Source organism: Gopherus evgoodei, chromosome 4, assembly GCF_007399415.2.
Source record: "Gopherus evgoodei ecotype Sinaloan lineage chromosome 4, rGopEvg1_v1.p, whole genome shotgun sequence".
NCBI lineage: Eukaryota > Metazoa > Chordata > Testudines > Testudinidae > Gopherus > Gopherus evgoodei.
In genome coordinates this window covers 103830677-103857325 of record NC_044325.1, presented here as the reverse complement: position 1 = coordinate 103857325, position 26649 = coordinate 103830677, and the positions used below count along the sequence as shown (strand labels likewise).

The 26649-nt window shown below is 43.2% G+C and overlaps 2 protein-coding genes across 9 annotated transcripts; one reads left to right on the top strand and one right to left on the bottom strand.

Moving 5' to 3' along the window:
- Positions 1 to 2294: 2294 nt before the first annotated feature.
- On the top strand, positions 2295 to 17888 carry AKIP1 (A-kinase interacting protein 1). 8 transcript variants are annotated; one of them, XM_030560413.1, is made up of 9 exons: positions 2324 to 2779; positions 3069 to 3199; positions 7787 to 7864; positions 9442 to 9555; positions 10971 to 11021; positions 12172 to 12307; positions 13484 to 13596; positions 15321 to 15388; positions 17816 to 17888. In XM_030560413.1, exons 2-8 carry the CDS (start codon positions 3083 to 3085, stop codon positions 15348 to 15350), a joined length of 639 nt encoding a protein of 212 aa, XP_030416273.1. In that variant the 5' UTR covers positions 2324 to 2779; positions 3069 to 3082; the 3' UTR covers positions 15351 to 15388; positions 17816 to 17888. The 8 variants fall into 8 exon arrangements, with proteins under 8 accessions (XP_030416275.1, XP_030416274.1, XP_030416271.1 ...); XM_030560417.1 differs by lacking the exon at positions 13484 to 13596 and having other exon boundaries at positions 2330 to 2779; positions 17816 to 17884; XM_030560411.1 differs by lacking the exons at positions 15321 to 15388; positions 17816 to 17888 and having other exon boundaries at positions 2323 to 2779; positions 13484 to 13806.
- Positions 12712 to 25454, bottom strand: C4H11orf16 (chromosome 4 C11orf16 homolog). The gene is made up of 9 exons (XM_030560410.1): positions 25366 to 25454; positions 23555 to 23739; positions 22042 to 22198; positions 20325 to 20553; positions 18770 to 19474; positions 17817 to 18004; positions 15216 to 15388; positions 13794 to 14043; positions 12712 to 13384 (listed from the first exon to the last, which is right to left on the bottom strand). Exons 2-9 carry the CDS (start codon positions 23719 to 23721, stop codon positions 13301 to 13303), a joined length of 1953 nt encoding a protein of 650 aa, XP_030416270.1. The 5' UTR covers positions 23722 to 23739; positions 25366 to 25454; the 3' UTR covers positions 12712 to 13300.
- Between the last annotated feature and the right edge of the window lie 1195 nt (positions 25455 to 26649).

Here is a 26649-nt window from a genome sequence, read left to right as displayed (position 1 = left end):
TCAACAAAGTGAAGTTCTGAAATAGCCTTTCAAGGGGAGCAGTGGGGAGGCAAAAAACCTAACTTGTTTCAAGACTGAGCTTGATAAGTTTATAGGAGGGATGGTATGATGAAATTGCCTAAAATGGCATGTGGCCCATCTGCGATTGCTAGCAGCAAAAATCCCCGAAAGCCAGAGATGGGGAACTAGATGGGGAGGGCTTTGAGTTAGTTAAACTTTTGTTAAACTTTGAAATACCTTATTTTTATTGCATTTGTAGCCCATTTCATGACTTTGATGCACAATTTGCACATGCATGATTTATCTCTGTCATATAAGATGATAAATCTGCACACTGGGATCTGTAAATCTATTTTTATTCATGCCATATATACGCAAATAACATAATTCATTTCCTCTAAGCTCATAGAAACTTTTTAATTTTAAGAATAACTGGAATGTACTAACATCAAGAAATTGAACTGCACCAACATTGGCTGGACCAGTATTAAATAGTGTTATAGTAGGTGACAGCCTTAGAATGTTAACCCTATGCTTTTCTGTTTCTGATATTTTCCCATCAAAGTTGCCCCTTGTTGCAAACTAGATTGCAATTAAGCTTTTTGCTTACTGAGCTCCAAGGCTTCTTTGGGACATCTTTTATTTTCTACAGGGGAAAACAGACAGTATTAGGGAGAGTAAAAGTCTATGTGCCGTGTCAAGCATGGCAAAGAAGTAATAGTATTTCTTTTATAGTGTTGTGTAGAGAGGGGTTTGATATATTTACTGATATGCCAGAGATATGTCCTTAATTAGGCGCTACACTCTTCAAGTCTTACAACACAAGTACACTTTCACAATTACAGAATAAAACAAGATTCAAAATATCGCAGCTGAGCTCTCACTTCAGTTCATTCTAATATCTCACTGATTCGCTTATAACATCCCGCCCTTATATACCCATGAGGCAACATTTTAGGAGGTTTGAGGAAAATGTAGTTCTCAGAAAGTCTGGAAGATTCTATGAGATTCTACAAAGGTCCAGAACATTCTAGGAGGTTAGTGAAAAATGAATCCACATACAGCATACCTGAAACATTTTACTTCGAACATTCTATTTTCCCTTTTGTCATTATCAACAAAAATGGCACCCCTCAAGTCCAGTACCCAGAGCATCTGGGTCACCTGTCCTAAATCCAGCCTTGCTGTTGTTAATGACTAAAGATCAGTTGTATGGTACTCTCAAAGATGACTACATAAAACTGGCCCCTTGTCATGCAACAGATCTAGCCTTATGTGTACTGTCTCACCTAATTTTAATGACAAAACTAACTTTTTTACTGCTTTTCTAACTACTGTTCACCTTGCAGACTCAATGCTGCTATTACTGATTGAGCTGTAGATTCTGTTCCAGCTTGTGTATCTTCAAATACAGGCTTGTCTACAAAATTGTGGATGATGTAGGAGATGGAAGGAGCCCTGCTTGGCTCTTGGAGCCCAGATCTGACAAACTAAAAGAATCATTTTATTTGTAAACAGGACACATTTCATCTGGAGTCACTTAGAGCAACTTTTCCAGACTACTGTACCCCTTTCAGGAGTCGGATTTGTCTTGCATACCCTAAGTTTCATCTCACTTAAAAATACGGGCTTACAAAATCAGACATAGAAATACAACAGTGTAACAGCACACTATTACTGAAAAATGGTTTACAGTCTCATTTTTACCATATAATTATAAAATAAATCAACTGAAATGTAAATATTGTACTTAGATTTCAGTGTATAGCATATAGAAAAGCATAAACAAGTCTCTGTATGAAATTTTAGTTTGTACTCACTTCACTAATGCCTTTTATGTAGCCTGGTGTAAAACTAGGCAAATCTCTAGATGAGTTGATGTACCCTCCAGAAGACCTCTGGGTCCCCCAGGGTACATGTACCCCTGATTGAGAATAGGGCCGGCTCCTGGGTTTTTGCCGCCCCAAGCAGCAAAAAAACAAACAAAAAAAAGCCGTCATCGCAATCAGCTCTACCGCCAGCACTTCAGTCAGCGGCAATTCGGCAGCAGGTCCTTCGCTCCAAGATGGAGGAAGAGACCTGCCGCCAGATTGCCACCGAAGAGCCAGACGTGCCACCCCTTCCCCTTGGCCACCCCAAGTACCTGCTTGCTGGGCTGGTGCCTGGAGCCGGCCCTGGTTCAGAACCACTGATTTAGAGCCAATAGGAGGAGACCTGCACTTGACAAAGAGGATTAAAGCAATTTCAAGGAACTTTACCTAGCAGGGGTTATAATCTGCTTGGGGTTGCCTTGGGGACGTTCATAACGTTAATATGCGGGGGGGGAGCGGGCTAAGAAACTGAAGTTCAGCCACTCTTGTACTCCTGACCCTAAGGGGGGACCCCTCCCTCCCGCTGCAGGGGAGGGTGCATCGCCCCGGGAGCCGCACGGGGTTGGCCAAGCCCCGCTGCGGGGCCCGGGGAGCGCTGTCCCCTAGGCACAGCCCGTGCTATAGAACCGGGAGAGCTGCCCCTAGACAGCCGAGAGGCAGAAGCAGCCCCGTGCAAGCAGCGCGCGGCGGCCATTCAGCGCACGCGCATTGTGATGCACTGTCCGTGTTCCAGCCGCAGGCGCGGCCCGCGTGGAGCGAGGGAAGCAGCAGCTGCAGCCGCGGCGCCCCAGCCTGCGGTCGGTACCAGCCTCTGCAGCTAGCGGAGCCTTGATAAGCGCGGGGAGGGAGGCGCTGCTCCTTGCCCGCCTGGAGCTGTGCAGCCAGCCGCCCTGCTGCCCCGAGACACGGTGAGTGACGCCGCCCGCTGCTGGGCGGCCCGAGGCTGTGCCCACCCCCACCGCCCTGTGGGGCAGTGTGTGCAGCGGCCCCTCGGCACTAGCCCCAGGGAGCGTCCCAGCCCTGCCTGCCTCTGGGGCTGTTGGTTGATGGCTGCCTGGCAAGGCCCATGCCCTGCCCCACTGAGCCTACAGCACAGACAGCCTCAGGGGAGCTGGCCCCCACTTCCCACCGCCGGGCTCTGGCTCCCCCTGAGCCAGCTAGGGGGCTATTCTGATGAGTCTGCCTGTGTCTCTCCAGCCAGGGCCCGAGGAATGGCAAGCAGCCGGCCAGCTAGGTGGACCTGTGGCATCGCTCAGTGCACAGCAGGGCTGGCTCAAGAAGTCCTGGAACGGGCCAAGCGGCGCAAAGTGAGCTGGCCGGAGCCTGTGGTCAGTGTCTGAAAACCACAATTCCTCCCGGTCTGTGGCTCGCAGTGCTCGGAGCCTGTTTGAGCACTTTAAAGCACTATTAGAGGGGTAGCTGTGTTAGTCTGGATCTGTAAAAAGCAGCGAAGTCCTGTGGCACCTTGTAGACGTATTGGAGCATAAGCTTTTGTGGGTGAATGTTGCGTCTGACGAAGTGGGTATTCACCCACAAAAGCTCATGCTCCAATACATCTGTTAGTCTATAAGGTGCCACAGGACTCTACTGCTTTTTAAAGCACGAGTGTAGACTTGTGCTCAGACGGTGATTTTTGTCACCCCGCCTGCCCCCCCCAGTCAGCAATTAGAGTGCTATAAAATGTAAGTGTAGATAAGCCCTAAGTTACAGGTCAGAGGAAGTTGGGAAGCCCCATAAAGTCTTGGCAGACAGCTCTTGCAAAACAGAGCTGGCCCTGGGTTCAACATAGATCCCACCTCTAGTCCCTTGTGTTTGCACATCTGTTGAATAGCATTTTTGCTTAATAGTTCTGTAGTCTTTCTGTATTAATAGCTAAATTTAATATAATGTATAGACACTTGGCACATACAATTTTCTTTTTATCTTCAAAGCACTTTAGGGATCTAAAATATGCAGTTATTGTATATGACAATGTAACACACCTGCAAATTGCTTAATATGACCAAGATGATTTGAAAAATAAAGTGAGCAGTTGAGCCTTTGTTGAGGAAAAAGGTCCACTGTTAAGTGATATACTGAGATTTAAGTAAGGGCACCCTTTGAATTTTGGTCCTATGCCCATAGCTTTTAAGAATAAATATTGTAAGGAGTCAGTGCATGTTAACTATGGCTAGGATTTTCAAAAGCACCTAAGTGACTTGAGAGCACAAGTCTCTTTAAAACCTCTCTCTATAATCCTTTGGGTATCTGGATGACTTGCTCAGCACATGCAAATCATGTTTTACTCCGTCACCATAAACTCCCTCCAGAGTAATGCAGGCTAACTTGCCTACAGCGCAATAATGCTTTAAGTAGCCAAATCCCAGTCTTACACAATGGTGTTAGCTCCCTAAAAATCCCCCTGAAATTTCAATTGTGTAAGGTAGTATTTCGTTCCTGCCTGAAATTGTGTGCCATTAAACATCTGTCACATCTAGCCCTGCAGGTATCTGTATTTTAGTAATGGATGAATTGATGCTAATATATTACAGTAATTTGTACTTCAGCTTATTAACTATGGTTTTAATTTTTTTAAATATGAAAAATACTTTAACCAATGTTCTCAAACTAAGCACTTACTGGTGGTGGTTGTGTTGAATTTATAGTGATAGAGAATCATATAACACCTTACAGACAGGTAAGGAGACTGAGCCCTTCCCTGAATAACTTAAATAGATTTTCTGTATATATCTGCAGACACTTAAATTGGAACAAGGTGATATTTTCTCTATTGCTCATGCAGGGAGTGATCATACTCTACTGAAACTCATTCAACATGGTCACAGTGAGTTGACTCCCCTAGTTTTTCTACCATGTGGAGTTGTCAGGCTGCTGTATAAGTTGTGAAATCAATATAAGACAGAGAGGACTGCAAAAGCATCGCAGCCTGACTTGCTGACTGAGTATTGCCCCACATCAGGACACTGCTAACCTTGAGCTTTGAAGGTGACATGTTGACTGCAATTGTTCAGATATTGTAGACCCTTTGAAATGGAGGCAAATTGAATGTAATGAAAAAGATTTATTTTGAGAAAGTTGTAGGATTGAAAATACCAGTGAATATAAACTAATACTGGTGAAACCCAGTTTCAAAGAAATTTTATATCTAAGCCCACGTCCAGACTAACCCGCCGTATCGGCGGCTTAAAATCGATTGCTCGGGGATCGATATATCGCGTCTAGTCTAGACGCGATATATCGATCCCCGAGCGCGCTTACATCGATTCCGGAACTCCATCAACCCGAACGGAGTTCCGGAATCGACACGGAGAGCCGCGGACATCGATCCCGTGCCGTCTGGACGGGTGAGTAATTCAATCTTAGATATTCGACTTCAGCTACGTTATTCACGTAGCTGAAGTTGCGTATCTAAGATCGATTTTCCTCCCCTAGTCTGGACGAGGCCTAAGGCTGGTCTATACTGAAAACTTACATTGGTATAGCTGCATCTCTCAGGGATGTGAAAAATCCACCTGAAAGACATAGCAATGCTGACCTAGCTCTGGGAGTAGACAGAATTCTTCCATCAACCCTACCTTTCCATTGACCTAGCTCCCGTCTCTTTGGGGGGAGGGTTAACTACAGAGATGGGAGAACCCCTCCCGTTATTGTGAGTGTCTATGCTGAAGCACTGCAGCGGTACTGCTGCAGTGTTTTAATTATAGTCATATCCTTAATGATGGACTGTATCCCATGTCCCATATGTGTAGGACTTAGACATGTAGTGTTTACATTTTAATTAGCTATAACACATGAGGATGCTTTAATATCCCTTAGTGCAAAGTCAAGCTTGGTAAACAGTCCAAAGCCAGCATGAAATCTTCAAGGCTATTTAACAAATAAATTAGTATCTAACTCAGTGCTTTGAGAGAGACTGAAGTCAGGTAATTGTTTCACATAGTGAAGCAGTGGGTTGACTGAATGGAATCATACAGTAAAAGTCTTTATTGCCTCTGATGTGTTATCAAGGATAGAGTAAAGCCGGTGTGGCATAGTTTTTAATTGGCTATGTAACACATAGTAAGGCCTGGTCTACACTATGCGTTTAAACCGAATTTATCAGCGTTAAACTGATTTAACGCTGCAGCCGTCCACACAACGAGGCCCTTTATATCGATATAAAGGGCTTTTTAAACCAGTTTCTGTATTCCTCCCCGACGAGAGGAGTAGCGCTGATATCAGTATTGCCATATCAGATTAGGCTTAGTGTGGCCGCAAATCGATGGTATTGGCCTCCAGGCGGTATCCCATAGTGCACCATTGTGACCACTATGGACAGCAATCTGAACTCGGGTGCACTGGACAGGAAGACAGGTATACAGGAAAAGACTCCCAAAATTTTGAATTTCATTTCTGTTTGCCCAGCGTGGCGCTTTGATCAGCACGGGTGGCGATGCAGTCCCAAATCCAAAAAGAGCTCCAGCATGGACCGTACGGGAGATACTGGATCTGATCGCTGTATGGGGAGACAAATTTGTTCTATCACAGCTCCGTTACAGAAGACGAAATGACAAAGCATTTGAAAAAAATCTCCAGGCTATGATAGACAAAGGCCACAGCACAGTGCTGTGTGATGAGCATAACGGAAAGCCAAAGAATCAAATGGACACTCATGGAGGGAGGAAGGGGGTGCTGAGGACTCCAGCTATCCCACAGCCCCCGAAAAGTATTTGCATTCTTGGCTGAGCTCCCAGTTCCTGTAGGGTCAAACACATTGTCCGGGGTGTTTCAGGGTATATGTCGTCAATTTACCCCCCTTCCCCCGCCCCATGAAAGAAAAGGGAAAAAAATCATTTCTTGACTGCTGCTGCTGGTAGACAGGGTGCTGCGGCACTGAATAGCAGCATCTTCTTCCCTCCCCAGTGGCAGATGGTACCATACAAAAGGACTGATAGTCGTCCTTGTCATCAATCCGTGAGTGCTTCTGGCTGGCCTCAGGTGAGGTTGGTTGGGGGTGCATGGGTAAAAATAGGAATGACTCCCGGTCATTCCCGGTAGATGGTACAGAACGGCTGGTAACCATCCTCATCATAGCAACTGGGGGCTGAGTTCCATCAGCCTCCCACCCCCCTTTAATGTCTAAAGAAAAGATTCTGTACTGCCTGGACTATCATAGCAGCTGGAGGCTGCCTCCCCCTCATTTTATCTTACTAAAAACTCAGTGTTTCTTATTCCTGCATTCTTTATTACTTCATCACACAAATGGGGGGGGACACTGCCATGGTAGCCCAGGAGGGTTGGGGGAGGAGGGAAGCAATGAGTGGGGTTGTTGCAGGGGCACCCTCTGTGAATGGCATGCAGCTCAGGGCAATCCAGGGAAAAAGGGCGTGAAATGATTGTCTGCCATTGCTTTCACGGAGGAAGGAATGAGTGACAACATTTACCCAGAATCACCCGCGACACTGTTTTTGCACCATCATGCATTGGGATCTCAACCCAGAATTCCAATGGGCGAGGGAGACTGGGGGAACTATGTAATAGCTACGGGATAGCTACCCAGAGTGCAACGCTCCAGAAATCGACACTAGCCTCGGTACATGGACGCACACCACCGAATTATTGTGCTTTGTGTGGCAGCATGCATTTGACTTTATACAATCTGTTTTACAAAATCGGTTCATGTAAAATCGGAATAATCTCGTAGTGTAGACATACTCTCGTAGCCTACAGATGGTTCAGTTTCACTGTGGAGAAAACCATCAGAACTAATCAAGATTTTGTTGTTTAAGCTGCTAGCATCACTGCAGTAATGTCCAACTGGACTGATTTTTATGAATTAAATAAACAAGGCATAAGCTGCAGAGGAACCTCATCGGGTTTTTGCTTTGAACCAAATAAAATGACATAATGACCTATACAAATGTGTCTAATCACAGGAAGAAGATTCTGAACGTCTCAATGCAGCATTTGCTTCAGTAGTGGAGTTCATGAGTCGAACCACAAAGGAGTGTGAGGTAAATTTTATGTTGGGAGGGATGGAGGGAAATATCCCAATGTTGTGGCTGTTAATGGCTCAGTTCCATTGCTGTTAGGAAAACTAGAAATGAATTAGAGATTCAGAGCAACCTCACAAGTTGATCAGTAAGAGCTTTGGTAGTGGCTTCTGGGGCCTTGTCTAAAACAAGAAATCTGGGAACATCTCCCGCCCTCAGCATGGTATCTGTGTGAGAGCAAGTTTAGACTGATGCATTTTTACCACTGTCTTTTAAACCTGCTCTGAGTTGAGTTAGATAATATGTACACTACCACCACCTGGCCTGTACTAGCATTCCCACTGTTACGAGCATCGATGGAATTGTAATGGAGTCACGGCCTAAGGCGGCTGCCCATTTCTTCCTCTCAGCTGGAAGAAAAGTTTGATTATGGGGTAGTTATGGGCAGAAAGCGAAACTTCAAATGGAGGAGCCATCCACTGCATAAATCTTACCTGTGCTAGATAAATCTTGTTAACCACTATTTACCCTTGTAAAGTGCCCTTGCTAAAGACACAATTGCTTCCAATGGTATACAGACATTCAGGCCACTAAAGTAGTTTTGTTTTGGACAGTACCTTTTATAATTTCAAAGCATCGTGTCAACACTAGTCAACCATCAGTCAGGACAGGAAGTTATCATCTCTATGTTACAAGAGAGGAAATTGGGCAAGACCCTAAATCTTGCTGCATCTCAATGGACTCAGTAGCAGAGTTGGGATGGGAATGAGAGTCATTGGCTTCCATTCTTCATGCTCAGTCTACTAGACTGTGCTGTCCTATGTGCTCTCCAAGATCATAATTTTGGGAGGGGGGATTCTCTTACCCATGAATTCTAGGGTCAGATTTTCAAAGTCTATAAGTGTAGTTGAAAATCAGTGGAACTTGGGTTCCTAAGTGACTAAGTCACTTTTTTGAAAATGGGGCTTAGGCTGTTAAGTCATGTAAGCACTTTTTGGAAAATTTTACCTAATGTCAAAAGTTTTTCTCCCAAACTTAACTACAGCAAGATCCACCCTGACTTTTATGATGCAATATGTGACATATTATCCATTATGTCAGTGTAGCTCTTCTTCTATTTTTATGTAATTTTGGGCACGTGTGCAATATAAACAAAACAATTAGACTAACCAATTGCCAAATGTAAACTGCTTCCATTTGTAACCTAAAGGAGTAAAGCAAGATAGTGGAATTGGAAACAAAAATGTATACTGGCCACGTGTCTGATCAGATAGAGAAATAAGCAAAATTGAACTTTTTACTTTCGCCATCTAGGAACCCAAAAGAGCAAATCTACAAGTTTCATGTGTTTTGTTTGAGTGGGAACAACAGATGGCAGTAGAGTCATTCTCAAGTACTTTGTTTGAAGGGGTTGGTTTCTAGTCACTTGATGCTTCAGGGTATAGTTCCATTTCTAACATGGGAACAGATCAGCTGATTTAATTCAAAAGGTCAACAGTGCATTTCCGCTCTTTAGTTTTCACTGTGAAAGTAGGGATTTCTTAGGTGTGGTTGTGATGTTTGGCTATGTAATCCTCTTTGCTTTAACTGTTTTCCAGAAATATTATAGCTATGTGCCAGCAAGTAGATGCCAAGAGAATGAAATTAAACACATCTGCAGATATCACAGCAGACAAGCAGCAGAAAACTTGTTACAGACATTGGAACAAGAGGTGCTCATGTTTAATTTCATTCTTTTCCTCATCCAAGACATGGAAATGTCTGCATAATGTTCTCAGGGATCCCCTGTGCCTGCCGCCTCTCCAGGCCCTTTGTCACACTAATCTGAGTTTCAGTTCAAGTGCTCAGATACTACAGTGATGAGTGCCAGTGGTGCCAATATAAGAATCTAGAGAGAGATGATCTTTCCCTCTAACTGAGGGGGTGGGAAGAGACACATGCAGTGTCACTCCAAATGCCTGGTAGTAAGAAGAAGGTAGTCACTCCTTCAAGTGCTCCCTTTCCAGGGCTGTGTGTGTTGTTTGTGTTGTATTCCCAATCCTTGCATACCAAAGGAACAGGATTCTAAATGCAGGTTTCTGCATGGCCGTATGGCACACTGCAGTGTAAGACACATTCAACTTCCAAGGCACTTTCACCCTATTGTCCTCACATTGCAGCAGTCCTATCCTGCATTTCTAATAACAATAGTAATAATACAGTGACACAGAATTTATTAGCTATTTTGGCTGAAGGAGACTAATTCCGTGGGGACAACAGCACCAGAAAGGGGCGCAGCTGCCAAAGCATGACTGTTTGACTGTCAGAAGAGTGAAAGGTCTAAAACTGATTTTTGAATAAAGACTATAATTCAGACTTTGTCAGTGTACTCAGAGCTTCCATTTCTCACCCAGAGTGTTATTAACAAGCATTCTTAGTTTTACCAATGATCAAAGATGTCTCACCTACTTTTGTTTTCATATTTTTACCACTAATCTTTCCTGCCATTTATATAATTTTCCTACCCTAGGTCCTTGCAGCACACTCCATAATAATGTGTCATGTTGTAGGGGTAAACTGAACAGTGGAACCAACAACATTCAGTGATTCAGCTTGCCAGACTGGCTTAATTTACCCCCTTGCTACAGCAGATTGTGAGATTCATATTGGGATCATTTTTTTTATTATTTTAATACAGTTAGGACTCCAATGAAGGACTAAAGTGATCTGAGTTTTTCTCAAGATCCAGTTTTAATGTTTTAGGTGCTGTATAGCATAAATTTAGAGTTTTAGAACTTTCTGCATTTTGACACAAGACTACGCCATCTTTCTCGTGCCCTCCCTTATTGGAAAGGCTGCTTACAGGAACTTCACCAGGTACATTTTGGACCAAAATACACATTTAGCCAAATTTAGGTTTTGCCAAACATCATGTTTCCATGATTTTTTTTTAATCCAATTATATCAAAATTCCCCTGCAGTCTTTCTGACCCAGTATAACAAGATACTTATTTGGAAAAATATGCTTTAGGGCATAAGCTAAACACTAACTGATGATGAAAGAGATCCCAAAGTGAGACACTAAAGAAAATCCAAAACTGACAGGTTAAGGAATTTAATGACTAGCAGCTTTCCTCTTCTTTTCCAGAAAAATGAAACCTCTCCAGTGTCAAATCCAGCTGAAACCCTCAAGCAACTTGTTAGTATTTGGAGTTACTTAATCTAATCAATGAATAAAAATTCTAGCTCCTTCTATTTATAGTCAAGTGAAAAGTTTTAAGGATAATGCAAAAAATATTTTGCCCTCTTACCTGCCTTCACATATGATAGAATGTACATGTGCAAAATCTACCACCACTGCATATAGGTCTGAGTGCTAGAATGAACACACACAAACGCAGGTGTTTGTGCACACACAAAATGGAAGCCAGACTGTGAAATTTTGGCACATGCCTATTGAAGGTGACCCATGTTTGGATTTTGGATGGATGCAAAATTTGTGAGGAATTGTGAGTGGATGATTAAATTGTTTTAGGCATTCTCTAACTTATACCAGCAGTAACAGTCAAGCAGTCCTTCAGCCACACCTTGGTGTACTTCTGGCACCTTTCCTGTACTGGAGCAAAGCCAGGCAGGCGTAACTTTGAGCCTGCTGTGGTGCAGTGGGACTATATCGCAGTCAAGGTTCTGGCCTAGAAAATTCCACTGTGGGAGGAGGTCATGTGGTGTTTCAGAATTCTCTTTAAAGATGCTAACTACTGAACACACTATCTGCTGCAACCGTGGAAAGTTAATTTTGGTTGTGGGTGTCAGTCATTGCACTGAGTTGGTGGAGAGGTACAAAATTCTGACGCAGTAGGCTTAATGGTCAGTGGGAAGAAGAGGAATACTTTACATTTTCCAAAGGCTAATTTGCTGAAGCAGTTTTAGGAACAAATTGCTATGGCTTCTGGCCACAGAAATTGAAAAATATGGAATCTTCATCAGAACCCCAAACAAGATTTTTTTTCTACTAAATTTGTGTTTCCCATATTTAAGTTATATTTATTTTTGACAACCCTATTTTTCCCAGTGTTACAGAGGATAGCTAATTTCTACCTAAGTATACTAAAAAAAAAAAAGATGAAAGGATTTGAATTTGGCAATTTTTTACAATCACTGCTTGTTAATTTTTGTATTGGACAGAAACATTTTGCTACCACTAACATCTGTCCTGCCAGTATATTTTGAAAAATGTTAATATGTCAATATATTAGTTGAAATGTAACTATGTAAACTAAAAAATTCCATTTCTGTCTAGGTAAGACAACTAAACAGTATTACTTACCGTTTATTTTGTCCCCTTTCAGGCTAGAAAGGCTTCCAAGGATCTCTACATTGAAGTTTCCCCCGGCACCTATTCTGTCACAGCAGCCTCGGAGGATATGGTGAAACAGACATATGTGGTGGATGTTAATGCAGGACAAAGTATTGATTTAACTTTCGGTATATGATGATCACTCTCTCTCAATCAAAGGAATAAAACAGTACTACGGTCTCCTAATGAATTAATATAACAAGCTATGCATATCTGTTTCTCTTTAGCACTTTAACAACTTCCTTTCTCTGGGCCTTTTCTATTTTGCTCACTTTGTCTACTTATTGTACACTCAGTGCTATTATAGCCCATTGTGTACATGGACATTATGAATGTTTGTATAAATATGCCTTAATTTCAATTATGTGACATATCACCCAGAGTTTGGGGTTATTTTTAAGTCAAGCAATCAGTGGAATAAAGGATAAAAATTAATCTTTGAGATGAGAATTATTTTTACTTTTTTTTAAATTAGGGACTAAAGTCATGCAAGTTATTTATAATTGCTGGAATGTAAAAAGCCCGATCCTCAACTGGTGTAAATCAATGTAATTCCTTTGAAATTCATGCCAATTTACAGCAGCTGAGGATCTGGCTACAGTGTGCCATGTAGACTACTGTAGTTGATAACTGGTCATACTGGTATGAATGAAGAAACTGGAGCTGTAATTCAAGCTAAAACATGCACATGGTTGCAGTTTAAAAAAAAAGTTAAGCCCAATTATTGCTACATAAAAGTAAGTTTCGCCAGTACTGTTAGTTTTCACTTTCATTAAGCTAAATCCCACTTGAGCAAAACATGTACACACATGATTAACTCCCACTTCAGTGGCCCTGATTCAGCAAGACATTTCAACATGTGCTTAATTTAAGAATACGAGTAATCCCACTGAAGTCAGTGGGACTTCTCATAGGCTTCAGGTAGCTTGCTGAATGGGCACCTATGAATAAAATGAATGTCACGTGTTTTAGTATGCATATACAAACTTTTACTTGGCTTATTCTAATAAGGTTCCAGTAGATTTTATTTGGGGGAAGCTTTAAGTATGGTAGCCATAACAGCGGTTGGGATTCTACATAAATATTTGTTGTTTGTATCTCCTTTGTTCTGTGCTATCTGGTTACTTTCTCTTCTGTTTTTCATCTTGAGAGAGCTTTTCTGCCATTAATTTGTACTGGGTCTCCACTCTTCTCCTTCGGGCTTCCTACAAGAGAGAAATCATCATGCTGAAATCCTGTTCACAGACTTTTTGAAACCATGAGAACAAACTGGAGGCTTGCTCTCTCAATTTCCAATTTTTCAGGTTTTCTGTACGATTACTTGTTGTTCCTCTCTCCCCAAGAGTGTTGGCTTCTAGTCCAGCACAGTGGGAACTTAATATGGAAAGACACACTTCCCCTGGACAGGAGAGTGAAGGTACTTACCTCATTTCCATCTAAATGGAATTTATTTCAGTTGGTTAAAGTGGTACTACTATCCATAAAGCTATTCTCGCTACCTACAGATTTTGTTTGGTTAAAGGAGAGGTGAAGGTCATTAGAGCAGAGAGCTTTATGATGAGGGCACACTTTATTCACTGTATAAAAATAACCCTATATAGATGGGTAGTTTACCTGAGATTGTTTCTCTTTAATTTCTTCAGCTATACACTTATTAAATTCCCTCTCATCATGTGTCTCCCTGACTCGTTGCAGATGAGCTAGTCTTTGCTGTCCTTTCTGCCTGTCCTCCTCTGCCATGGTCTGCATCTTCAGGTTTGTCCTCTGCTGTGCGAGTTGCTTTGTTTTCATTGTCTGATTCTGCTTTCTGTCTTGTTCTTTTACCTTCTTCTCTTTATTCTCGAAATGCTGCAGTTTCTTGTTGCTGGAGAAGAAAAACCCAGTGAGTTGAGCATTGTTCTGAAAAGAATCAATGTTTTTGTCTGCTCTTCTCCTATCCTCAAAATAAATAGACGTGCCTGGTGTAGCTTTCCCAGTGGAAGCAGTTTTACATGTGTATAAACTCTTCACTGGAATATAAATGTTTTAAAAATAATAAACCTTAGGCTAGAGTTTCAGAAGCACTCAGTGGGACTTTCACTATTCACGTCCATGGGAGTAAAGTTAGGCCAAAGCCGAGCACTTCTGAAAACGCACCCTGAAGTTTTAGTTGACACTTACAGTTGTATGTTTATAACGAATATGGTCAAGTAGTTTAAGGCTCCATCTAGAGTACAAGATAGAACTGTGCTTTGACTGTGTTTAGGGACAGTCACATTGTAACTTGATCTCACAACATTAGTTTGACGTTAAATTGGGCCTGTGTCTTTTGGGGAATGTCCTATTGAGTCAACCCTTTAAATCTTTAGTGAATCAGAGAAGGAATATCTCTTCTGTTACTGCCACCAGTACTACAGGGAACAGGATGGCCAGCCACAGATGCAACTCAGTCTCTTCAATTAGTTTCTGTATAGTCTTTACAAAAATACAGGGCCTAACCCTGCAGTCCTCCCACATGCAAAACTATTGACTTCAGTAAAAATTGTGTGTGACGCAGGGGGTTGTGTTCAAGCCCTGTCCAGCAGGATATGATTTTTTTAGTCCCTTATTTCAAAATTGGTAGAAACGGGTACCTGACATGACCTACCCATTAACCATTAATGTACAGTATGCCTCAAGTTTTGTACTTGTTTCAGAGAAGCCTATGAACAGAGGTTTCCTAAGAAAGGTATAAATCAGTTACAACAGAGCACACTGTGGATATTTATTGCTAATTTAAACTAGACACTCATTCTGCTCAAACAGCTGAAATTACTGTGCATATTTTCCATTAGGAGTTCTTCACTGGAATTAAAACACTAGTGTGTGTGTAGAACAGCTATTCCAAGATGTTTCAGTTTCAGTTCTAAGGAATACATACCAGTAGAAAGAGCTTTGTCCTTTGAAAATAGAAATCATCTAAGTTTAGTGTGCACAATGCTTTACTCTGTAGTCAAAGTCCATAGAACCAAAAGAGGGAAGATGCAGAGTAGCTAATACTTGACCTGTGTGATGTACCTCCGGTGTTCCTGTGCAGTGTAGTACTTCTCTTCAGCCTGCTGTTCTCTTTCACACTCCCACTGCTGCTGCTGGATTTTTTTCTTTCTTTTTTGTTCCATGCAGGCTCTTCTCTGGCGTTCACATTCTATTTGATTTTCTCCAAGGTTCTCTAAAAAAGGAGTGGCCTGTGGCTGGGAGAAATGAAGCATGAAAACTAGGACTTTAGTCTTCTTTCTTCTTGACTCAGTTTATGCATTTTGTATCCTCTAGCTCATGGTTTGGCAACCTTTAAGTAGTGTGCCGAGTCTTCATTTGTTCACTCTAATTTAAGGTTTTGCGTGCCAGTAATACATTTTAACGTTTTTAGAAGGTCTCTATAAGTCTATAAACTATTGTTGTATGTAAAGTAAACACGTTTTTTAAAATGTTTAAGAAGCTTCATTTAAAATTAAATTAAAATGCTGATCTTATCAATTTAGTGCTTTACTGTTTAACCTGGGGTGCACGCACGCCTGGGGCAGGGCCGGTGCAAGGATATTTTGCACTTTAGGCAAAACTTCTACCTTGTGCCCCCCAATTCCCCCTGCACACCAGTTCATTGAGGGGCAGATCCCAATGAGCCTTTATAGACCCCAGGGGCTACTACCCAGACCAGGTTCCCCCCTTCCTGCCCCCTGAACTCCCCTGGAGGGTGCACAGCCCCCCTGCAAGCCCTCCCCTCTCTACCCCACCCAGGTGGCCCCTGCCCTGAGTCCACTCACTTTGCCAGGCTTGGGCAGCTCAGCAGGGAGGAGCCACCTTCCGGAGGCACCAGAGAGCCAAAGCATCCCGCTTGCAGCAGCAGCGAGCCCTCACCCTGGAGGAGCCAGCACAGTGCAGGGGGACAGCAGCCTTGCAAAGGTGGCAGTGCTGCTAGCAGGGAGTAGCTGTGCCCCCCCCACCCCTCCTGCCGTGGCCCGGTGGCCCCCCGGGGGCTTCTGCAGGCTACAGTGGATGTATGCGGGCGGCAGTCCCCGTGCGTCCCCCGGCTCTCCCCTCACCTAGGGTTACCGTATTTCAAACAATCAAAAAAGAGGAGAGAGCCCTGCCCTAGCCCCGCCCTGATTGCCCCAGGCAGAAACCCCCCCCGCTCCTTGTCCCCTAACTGCCCCCCAGAACCCCACCCACCTCTCTAAGCATCCTTGCTCCTTGTCCCCTGACTGGCCCCTCCTGAGACCCCCCACCTTAACTGCCCCCCTAGGACCCTACCCCCTACCTATCCCCTGACTGCCCCAACCCTTATCCACACTCCTGCCCCCAGACCCCCGGGACTCCCATGCCCCATCCAACCACTCCCCGCCCCCTGACAGGGCCCTCAGAACTCCCAACCCCTCCAATCCTACCCCTGCTCCCTGACTGCCCTCCCCAGGACTCCCCTTACCATGCCCGTCAGATGCTGGCTGTATGTGATGGCAGCACACGCTGCCGAGCTGCTGCGTGCACAGCCCCTCCCCCGCAGAGTGGGGCTGCAGGAGGGGCAGCAGGAGGGGCAGCAGCAGCTCACACTTCCAGGAGCCGCAGAACCCGAGTGCGGTGAGGTGGGAGCCAAGGGGCACGCCTGCTGAGGGGCACGCCTGCCCAGGCTGTAGTCCAGTGGTTCCCCTCGCGGGGAATCCTGCAGCAGATGCATGTGGGACGCGGTCCCTGTGTGCCCCCTGGCTCCCCCCACACCATGCTCAGGTTCTGCGGTTCCCAGGAGTGTGAGCCACCGCCTCTCCCGCAGCAGGGTCAGGGCCCCGTGCCCCGGCAGCTCTCACTCTCAGGGGCCGTAGAAACTGAGCGCAGTGAGGGGGCAGCCGGGGGGCATGCCTGCCGCTGGTCTGGGGTCCCGGCCACCAGCCCCGTTCAGCCTCCTGCCAGCCTGGGGTTCCGTTCACTCAGCCAGCAGCATGCTGAGCAGGGCCGGTGGCTAAGACCCCAGCTGGCAGCCGCATGCCAGGCAAAATCGGCTTGTGTGCCACCAGTTGCAGACCCCTGCTCTAGCTGAACTCTAGAGCAGCATTCTCTCTAAATTGTCTGCTATTTTTGGAGGAAAAAAATTCTTTCAGAATTTGATCTACAGGACTGATTTCTAGAAAATTACCCACAAGCATCAGGCTTTGGGGCAGTATAAAATGCCCTCCATGGAGTGAGCCTGGTGCAGAGCTGCACTGGGAGAAGTAGAAGGGAGGAGAGCTCCTTGTTTGGATTCTATTAGTCCTGAATTTCAGAGCCATCCATTCCCAGGATCAAGTATCCTGTAGGAGTTGCTGGCCCTAATCCAGCTCCCATGACTTCAGTGGGCATTGGCTCAGTCTCCAAGGTTACAAGCTCCATTGAATCACCATCTAGTTACATGCCAAGTTTTAGTTTTTTGAACTGTAAGATGGATTCAGATCCTGCCCAACTGTGTCTTGAATTGGAAGAGGAGCTCTCTCCCCAACACAGATATGCTGCTGGGCTGTGGGGGGGGGAGATGTTTAGCAGGTAACAGGGTAACTTCAGGGCCATTTGCTTCTTCAGCTGATATCCAGAACTACATCTTCAATTTAAAGAACCAAGGCACCTAACTGTAATACTGTTTCACCATAGATTACTTACCCCCAATGATGGCTTGAAATCATGGTGGATTAAGACATCTTTCAGTGTGAGATGTCTTCTCGGAGACTGTTCAATAGTTTCAAACATTGCACTGTGGTCGGTTGATGCCACAGGGTGCATGTCCAAGGAGAAAATGGTTCTGGATTCTGCTTTCCCCTTTGTACACTTGCTGCTGGGAATGCTGATTCCTGGGGATATAGATACTATATTTAATGTACATAATCTTACTTTTACATTAAAGAAAAAAAATTGTAGTCATTTGGAAAGGAAAGTGCAATTTAAACCTAAAAGGAACTCTTGTAGGTGCACGATTTCTGGTTCTGGATATCTGTTGCTTAAGTAAAGTTAATTGTGTGGATGGACCATGAAAAATGTGGCAGGGTTGGGGGGAAGATCAGGAATTTAGCATTGTGCATATATATGTGTGTGTGCGCATGCCTGAATCTGATCCATTTTTGCGTGGTTTTCCACTGGATAAAGTATGAAAGAGGAGCCCTTACATGTGATGAAGAGGGCAAAACTTGGTGTAGATCTTGCATTTATAGAAATTAATTAAAGAGATTTTTAACTGATGCCTGGTTTAGGTCCCAGTACAAAGTTTTGCTTTGTTTTTTATAAAGGGGAGTAGGGTTACAAAATAACATTTTTATGAATTTAAGATTTATGAATTTATTTAATCTATTTTAAATTCTAGGTAGTATTTAAAGGATTAATGACATATTGTCAGATTTGTTTTCTGTTTTCTGTGCATCATACACACTTTGTCTACCAATGCTGAAATAAGGTAAGTTAGACATTTACAAGTATATCTGTGTCACTGCTAGCAAGAAATATAGGCCTGCATTCAAGTCTAACACTGAATGAGATACAGTGCCAGACTGAAGAGGGTTATAGAATGCTTTCAGTGAAGAAGCACCTGTTGACAAGTAACCAAGGAAAGAGATGAAATATACCTGGATTCCTAGGATGTGACTTGGCGTGGTTTCTCTTCCAGTATTTCCACTCAGGTCTTGCAGCATCTTTCAGTTTGGGTTTTTTGAAAAGGCTGGAATCTGTATTAACAGCACTATCCACCACCGTGCTCTTCGTTAGGCCCATCTCTTCCTCACTTCCTAAATCAGAGGAGGAGGAGGAGGAGGAGGAGGAGGAAGAAGCAATAGTAGCAGCTGCTGCTGGTTCATTTTCCTTTGGACTTTCCAATTCTAGAAGTTGTGCAGTGGGCTTGTTATTGGACTCTTGCTGTTTAGTGCTTCTTTGAGGGAGCAAAGATGTGGATAGTAGAGGCCGCCAGGCACTGAATTTGGGATGGGAGCAGCAGATGCATCCCACATGGACTGGTGAACAGCATATACTGTGACAATGACCATGGAAAGGGGGGCAGATAAATGGCCATAGCCATGGCCATGGCCACCTGTACTTACTTAGCCCATCGTCTAAAGCACATGAATGGATGGGGGCTTTTAGAAGTCTGCAAGTAGAAGTGTAAGAGCTAGTGGTGGTGAGGGGGTTCGTAAGCTTTAATCGACTGGTGAAGGGCATGTGAATCATCTCTACTATCCTTTCCCATGTGTCTGGTGGAATCCATAAGGCTACACCTAGTGGTACTTTCACTTTCTTGTCATTCCAAAAACAGACCATGATTTCTTCATCCTCTGAGGCTATTGAAAAGAAAAAGGTAAGATACCATTAGACAGTACCGCTCTGGTTGGGAAATACTAGCATCTTGACTTGTCTTAGCAATTTAATACATGTTTTCTACCTTTGTCAGAGAGCAGGAACACCCTAACACCTCCTCCTCATATACTGTACGATATGGAAGCAGCTATTGAATTTGCCATTGTTGTCACAGACCTGTTTTCCTATCACAGACGTTTTCTTGAAAATTTGTCCCCACATGAAGTAGACGCAAATGGTAATTGTCTGGGTAACTTTTGGTATTGTGGCCACATTTGGCAATGATAATCTAATAACATTTTACCAGTATTTTGATAAGCAAACAGGGCCAAATTGTCAAACATGAGTGGATTATTATGCTGTCTAAATTCCACATGTGGGTGCTCAGATCAGCTCTTGGATGTATAAATAACCCAGTGCCCGTCTGAGCATTCTGATATGAGTAATCTTAACACTACCCCATTTGAAAACAGTTTCCCTGTGCATCAAGTCTCAGGAACTGAACATGTTATCCTTTCCCCTACAGCTGGTGCCCTTGTTTCAGTAGGAAGTTAAATTGAATAACTGCTAAAAGACTAGATGTAGTGGATAGTGAAGGTGCAAATTTAAAAAGTCAGTTTTCTTAATAGAAGGTAGATCAATCTAGAAGTTAACTCTCATGCTCAAGGTATTGCTAAGGAGCACTTTCTAGGATCCGTTACTAGTTCCCACTGCATACCTTGCAACCTGTATACATTTTTTAAATAAACATTGCAAGTTTCACTGATGCTTCTGCTACAGTAGCAATACCAAAAATAGTGTTCATTCTTACCACTTCAGGGGATCCGTTCTTACCTCTCAGGGGATCCCGTGTTTCAATGCCCAGTAGGATGGTTCCAGGGCCATATCTGACCAGGTCTGGTTCCCAGGGTGCCAGCACTTTGTCTCCAGGGAGTATAGAGTGCCTCATTCCATTGACATATTCAAGGATGTCATCCCTGGCTGTTTTTTGCACACATACTGAATACTTGTCACCTGATGCAAGTGGTTTGTCGAACTCTACCAGGAAAGTTCCTCTCTCGCCCTGTTACCAGGAACAAAACATAATTATGAGGAAGCTCCCCATGTAATACATAATATAAGACCTTGTACTGCAGTCAGCAGTCCCTTCCATGGCATCTTAGACTAGACCTGAACTCTAGGACAGCAGGAATGGTGACAGTAAGCAGTACATGCTATGTTAGTCTCTCATCTAGAGAGCTGGAAAGAACTACAGGGGGATGTTTGTGTTCAGCAGCCTTGGTAAAATACGCCCCCATATCCACTACAACTAGGACCTGTATTTTCTCCACTGCAAAAGACACTTTCCTATTACATACTGGGTAACCAGGCATTTTATCTTTTAGAAAACAGTTAAGGAGCTTTGCATCAGCAAGTGAAGCAAGCCACTCCCCTGCTCTTCAAAAAGAATAGGCCCTTTTTTCTTTGAAGTTTTAAGTGTTAACAACTTAATGAATTAAATCATTCACTAGTGTCTCTGAAAAGACATGCTGTGCCTTGATTTGCAGAGGAATAAAGCCGTAAGTGTATACATAACACACTAACAGTTTTCCAGCAGTATCGATGTTTATCTGTCTATTCACAACAGTAGGTGGGGCCCTGGCCATAACACCACAAAATTCATCTAAACATGGCTCAGTGCCCAGCATGACTGGCTCAGAAACAAAGAGCCTGTCCCTGCAAGATGCTGAGAGCCCTGACTCGCAGAAGGAGCCAAGACTTCTTGCAACCTTGCAGGATGGATCCAACTGGGGCAAAACGAAGTTCCAAAAAAACATAAGCGCTGGTGGAAGAATGGGAAGGCAAAGTGTTACAATGAGCGCTTCCCTAAAGAGATCAAGCTGGTAGTCCTTATCTCACAAGCAGCTGCCTTGATTTCTGAATAAGGGGCATGCACCGCTTTCCACAAGCCAACAGTCCCTCTTGCAGACTAGAATAGCTACCAGAAAGTCTGACATCAGGAAGAGAAGGCACAGCAAAGGAGGCATAGAGGCTGCTGAATGTGAGCTATAGAGGCTGCATACAGGTGTCATTTCAGCCCATACCTTTGTTATCCTGAGCAGACTCATACAGTATGCCATTACTCAATAGGTACAGTAGGATGGGCAGGACCACTGGACACTACTGCCCCTATATATGGTCTTTAATCCACTGGAACAGTATAATCACAAATGCAGATGCTCTGTTTGTGACTTGCCTCCTGACTTCATGCAATAGCCTACATCAGAACTGATAGAAACCCTGTATGATGCACGGACTCCAGTGCACAGCTGATCTACCTTTGCACCCCCACCACCCTCAACCCAATTCCACGCACAGCAGGGGTTCAAGTGGCAGAGAGGTGCTGCTGGAGGGCATTCTGCAATCCATGAATTTGACCCTTTGTGAATCTCTTCTGAGGGAGTCCACTGTGTGATCCAGGTGACTTCCTACAATGAACAGATCTCACTGTAATGGAGACACAGTAAATTAAAAATATCTACACAAGATAGGTGAGCCAATAATCACTTGCCTCTATCTCCTGCTTTATTGTACCAAGATAATAAAACCCATCAGATTCCCTTCTTGCTAGAACAGGAACATGAGCAATGTCCACTGATTTTTCCCACACCTTAAGTCCCTTACATGGTGTGTCAGGAAAATGGGGACAGTGGCCAATCCATGAGCACCTTGAATAAAAAGAAAAGGGTTAGTGGTGAGAGCAAACAGCTTCATTGAGTCAAATTAAGACACTCTATTAACCTTCAAGGGCCAGATCCAGGGTCCTACTGGACCTGTTTTGTTCCATCCCTATGGTGCAAAGCAGGCAGAAGGAGCTGGCTGAGGATTTGCCTGTGTAGGAGAATCCCTTGCTTGCATGACTCCAACAGCTCCTCAGCGCCTCACACCACTGTGGGGGAGGGTGTTTGGTGGTTGTGGTAGGATCACACTGTGATCCTGGTTTGGGATAACCTACAACAGTAGTTGCTCTAACTTATGCTGGAAGTGAAACTAGCCTCTAGTTGCCCTTAAGATCAAGTTAACAAGAGGTGTCCTGAGTCCTCTTGAAGCATTCCACTGTGATATCCAGACCCTGTACTGGCTACTCTCAGAAATCCCAGCTCCTTTGCCCTCAAAGGAGCAGTGTGCTCTAGTTTACCACTTTTACCCTAAATCACCACTTCTGTATAATGTACTGCACTTAAATAAAGCTTCTTTTGTTTTATCATAAGAAAGAAGAGAGACTCCACTAGAAACAAGAGACAGTGATCTAGTTAAAATACAAAACAAATCATAAAATGCAAACTAGGGCCTACATTTTATTAATAGTTACTTTTCCTAGCTAATATAGTAGGTTCCCTTCCCCCCTCCCCAGTTCAGTCTCTGGCTGGCATCACAGGAACCAGGATCCAATTTTTCATGAAACCTGTCCCCCATTCAACAACATGTCTCCTCAGTGAATGGATACAAGGAGTCTTTTTCCATCCTGTGTTATACTGAGTCAGTCTTTCGTTTTTATTGTTGATTCTTTTTACTTCCAAGTGGTTTTGATTGTTTGCAGTTGGCTTTGATGGTTTTCCAATGCCTGTTCTAGGATAGGGCATGGTTAGACAATTGAACCTTGTATTACATCACCAGTCTACCAGGGAGGGATGACAACTCCCTCCCACTCAAGTGGACTATTACCCAGTTATACAATTCTCTGGTGACTGACTTTAAGACCATAAGACAGTTTTCAATATTGTTAAATTATTCCTTAAATATTACCTTTACACACATCTAATGATGATTATGAGTATTGATATGTTACAAGCTTTCAGTAGAGACCTTACATGCTACCTTTCATGGAAAAATACCAGGAAAGGGATGTATTAAGTGTAGTGAGTTTGTCAGATCTGAGAAAGGAGTTGTTTGTAAAGAACAGTTGGCACCAATAGGCCTGTCTCACAGAGCATTCCTTTAGTTAGTGGGCTTACTTCCTGGCTTGTTTTCAATCGTCAACAGTCTTGCAAAGCAAATGACAGACGTAAGCAAGAACTTGTTACCTTTGGGGGATGAGAGGTCTGGTAACCCAAGCAGGATGCACTATGTAAGAGCCACTAGAGAAGAGATCGGTATTAGTTACAAAGTTGCTGCATGAGAGTTTATCTAGTGCTGTCACTGCTCTGCAGTACTTGTGCTCTGTACACAAGGATCTTCCTGGATTCTCCATTCCCTCATAAGCAATTACCTACAAAATGGAATTGTGGTAATTTGGTGTTTGAGATGAACAAACACAGCATACCAGGTTTTAAGCAAATATACAAGTTAAATGATGATAATGACAACTTACATTTTCTAGTGGATCCCAAAGGACTTTAAAATATTTATTAATGGAGTTTTACATAAAAAAAATGAATCAAAACTTTGCCTACCACTGAACTGCAGCCATTTCTGGTGTGAAATATAACAACTGTTTAACAGTGCAGAGCAACAGGAGTTAAAGATTAAGGTATTCAGTTGAAATTACAGGGGGGATTTAAGTGGGTGGAATGTAATTCACCAGACTTGAATTTGGCCTGAAGTCAGTGTGGTTAACACCCCTATACTATCCACAATCCAGTGATGTCAATAAGATCCTTTCCATTCACTTCAACAGACTTTGAATCAGACTTTTACATAAGGTGATCAGCACCTTAGCAACATTAAATAAACTAGAAAAGTCTTCGGGAATTTTCTGTTTTAAAACAAGTCCTCCATAGGACAGTGCCCTCGAATACTACTGAGAGACTCATGCTTATGCTGCCTGGGGAATCACCTGCTGCACCTTCATTCTTCCTAAAATGATTCCCATCTGCATCCTGTCCCATCCCAATCCTACATATTTTGTGAGCTATGACAAAAATCACAGCTGGAGCTGATATAGCCGAATGAGCTTGAAGACAGCTTTTGAATGTAGCACTAGATTGATGTTGCCTGTTACTCGTGTTATAGTGATGTATTTAAGGGGAAATAATTTGATCTTGCAGCTGTTCTGTCATGTTTTATGACAGGTTATCCTTTTAGCAAGAGAAGGAAATCATGCTCACATTTGACAAGTGAAGAGATTTCTTTTCTGTGGCTGTCATATTAAGATTTACAATGCTATAGCTACCTTGTAACCTGGGCAAATTTAGCAGGACACTTCTATTCTAACTAGATTTTTTTTATTTTACTTTAAAATATTTATACATGGGGTCAATTTCTCAAACTGAAAGTTAATGGGGCTATGCTCCTAAATTACATTTGCAAATGGAATTTAAGCTCCTATGATAGTTAGCTGCATTTGAAAAATGTTACCTGCGGATTTTACTCTCTCATCTTCTCTGGAATAAAAGACTATCATCTGGCTACTCTTTTGATAAATATGGTCAGATTTCAGAAAATTCTTATTTAACAAACCGGTGTTTTACATAAACACACAACAGGATCATAAATTGCAACATGATCACAGATTGCAACAATTATCGTAATAATCTCTGCAAAACTTTTGTCTGCAAATGAGCAAATAATGTCAAGGATATTGATTACTTTACAAGCATACTGATTCTTACACACACAGATTAATGAAATAATTCGTGTAAAGTTAGACTTTGTGTTTTCAAATTTTACTTTTAATTTAACATTTAAAAATTTTTGTTGCAGTGAATTTAGTGCTTGGGAAAGATATTGGCCAGACAGCCCTGAAGAGCAAAAGCCCTTCTTATTCACAGAACAGATACAGCATGGGCAGAGGAAAGAAAAGACAAAGGTGACTTGTATAAATTATATTACATTTACTGAGTAGCTTCAATTACTTCGATACAGTGGTTCTAGAAACTGAATATATTGAACTTACCAGATATTGAGAGTGCCCAATCTTGTCATCCCACACCTGGCCTGACTTCAGAAATCCTGCCCTTTTGCCTGTTTGGTGTGAAAAGTCATTTGTTGCTAGTGTTTCCAGTTACTAAGCTGGTTGCCATAGATTCATTACCAACAGGAAGTGACTGTGTTGAAGAAAGCCACACATGCACATACGTGAGTGTTTCAGCTAACAGCCAAAGGAACGATACGCCCATAGATGATCATCTGTCTAACACATATCCATTTGATTTTAAATGTGACAGATATAATCCGTTCGATCAAAGTATCAGTTACCGTGGTGGGGTCAGAGTGTAGGAATGCATTGTGCATATACAGTCTATTTCGCACCCTTGAATGATCAAACACAATTTTATTGACCAAGACAGGATCACATGAATCTGCGGGATTAAAATAAAAAGCCCCCATATGAGGTAACAAAAGTGCTGCTATGCAGTTAGGGCAAAAGGGAAGTGGTTGAGCTGGTGTCACATGACTTCACAAACATGAAGTCATTAAATCTCACATCCATCTATTTGGTAGATAGAAGTACAATATGCTGTGTATTACAGTGGCACCTCAAAGCCCCAAAGAAGATCAGGTCCCCATTGTGCGAGGCACTATATAAACAGTGGGAGGGAGTTCCTACCCCTAAGAGCTCACAGCCTAGACTAGACAGATAAAGGGTCATAGGAGACACAGATAGGTGAAGTGATTTATTTTTATTTGTATTATAGTAGCAGCTAGAGACCCCAGCCTCATTGTGCTAGGCAGTGTACAAAAACAGAGACAGCCACTGCCCCCCAGAGCTTCCGGTTCGCAGGTCACTCAGCAGGTCTCATAGACTCATAGACTCATAGACTCATAGGTCAGAAGGGACCAATCTGATCATCTAGTCTGACCTCCTGCACAAGGCAGGCCACAGAACCCCACCCATCCAATTTTATAACAACCCCTATCCCAGGATAGAGTTATTGAAATCTTCAAAATTGGTTTGAAGACCTCAAGCTGCAGAGAAACCACCAGCAAGTGACCCGTGCCCCACGCTGCAGGGGAAGGCGAAAAACCTCCAGGGCCACTGCCAATTTGCCCTGGAGGAAAATTCCTTCCCGACCCCAAATATGGCGATCAGCTAAACCCTGAGCATGTGGGCAAGACTCACCAGCCAGCACCCAAGAAGGAATTCTCTGCAGTAACTCAGTTCCCATGCCATCCAACAACTCCCCGCAGATCATTGAGCAGACCTATCTGGTGGTAATCCAAGATCAATTGCCCAAAT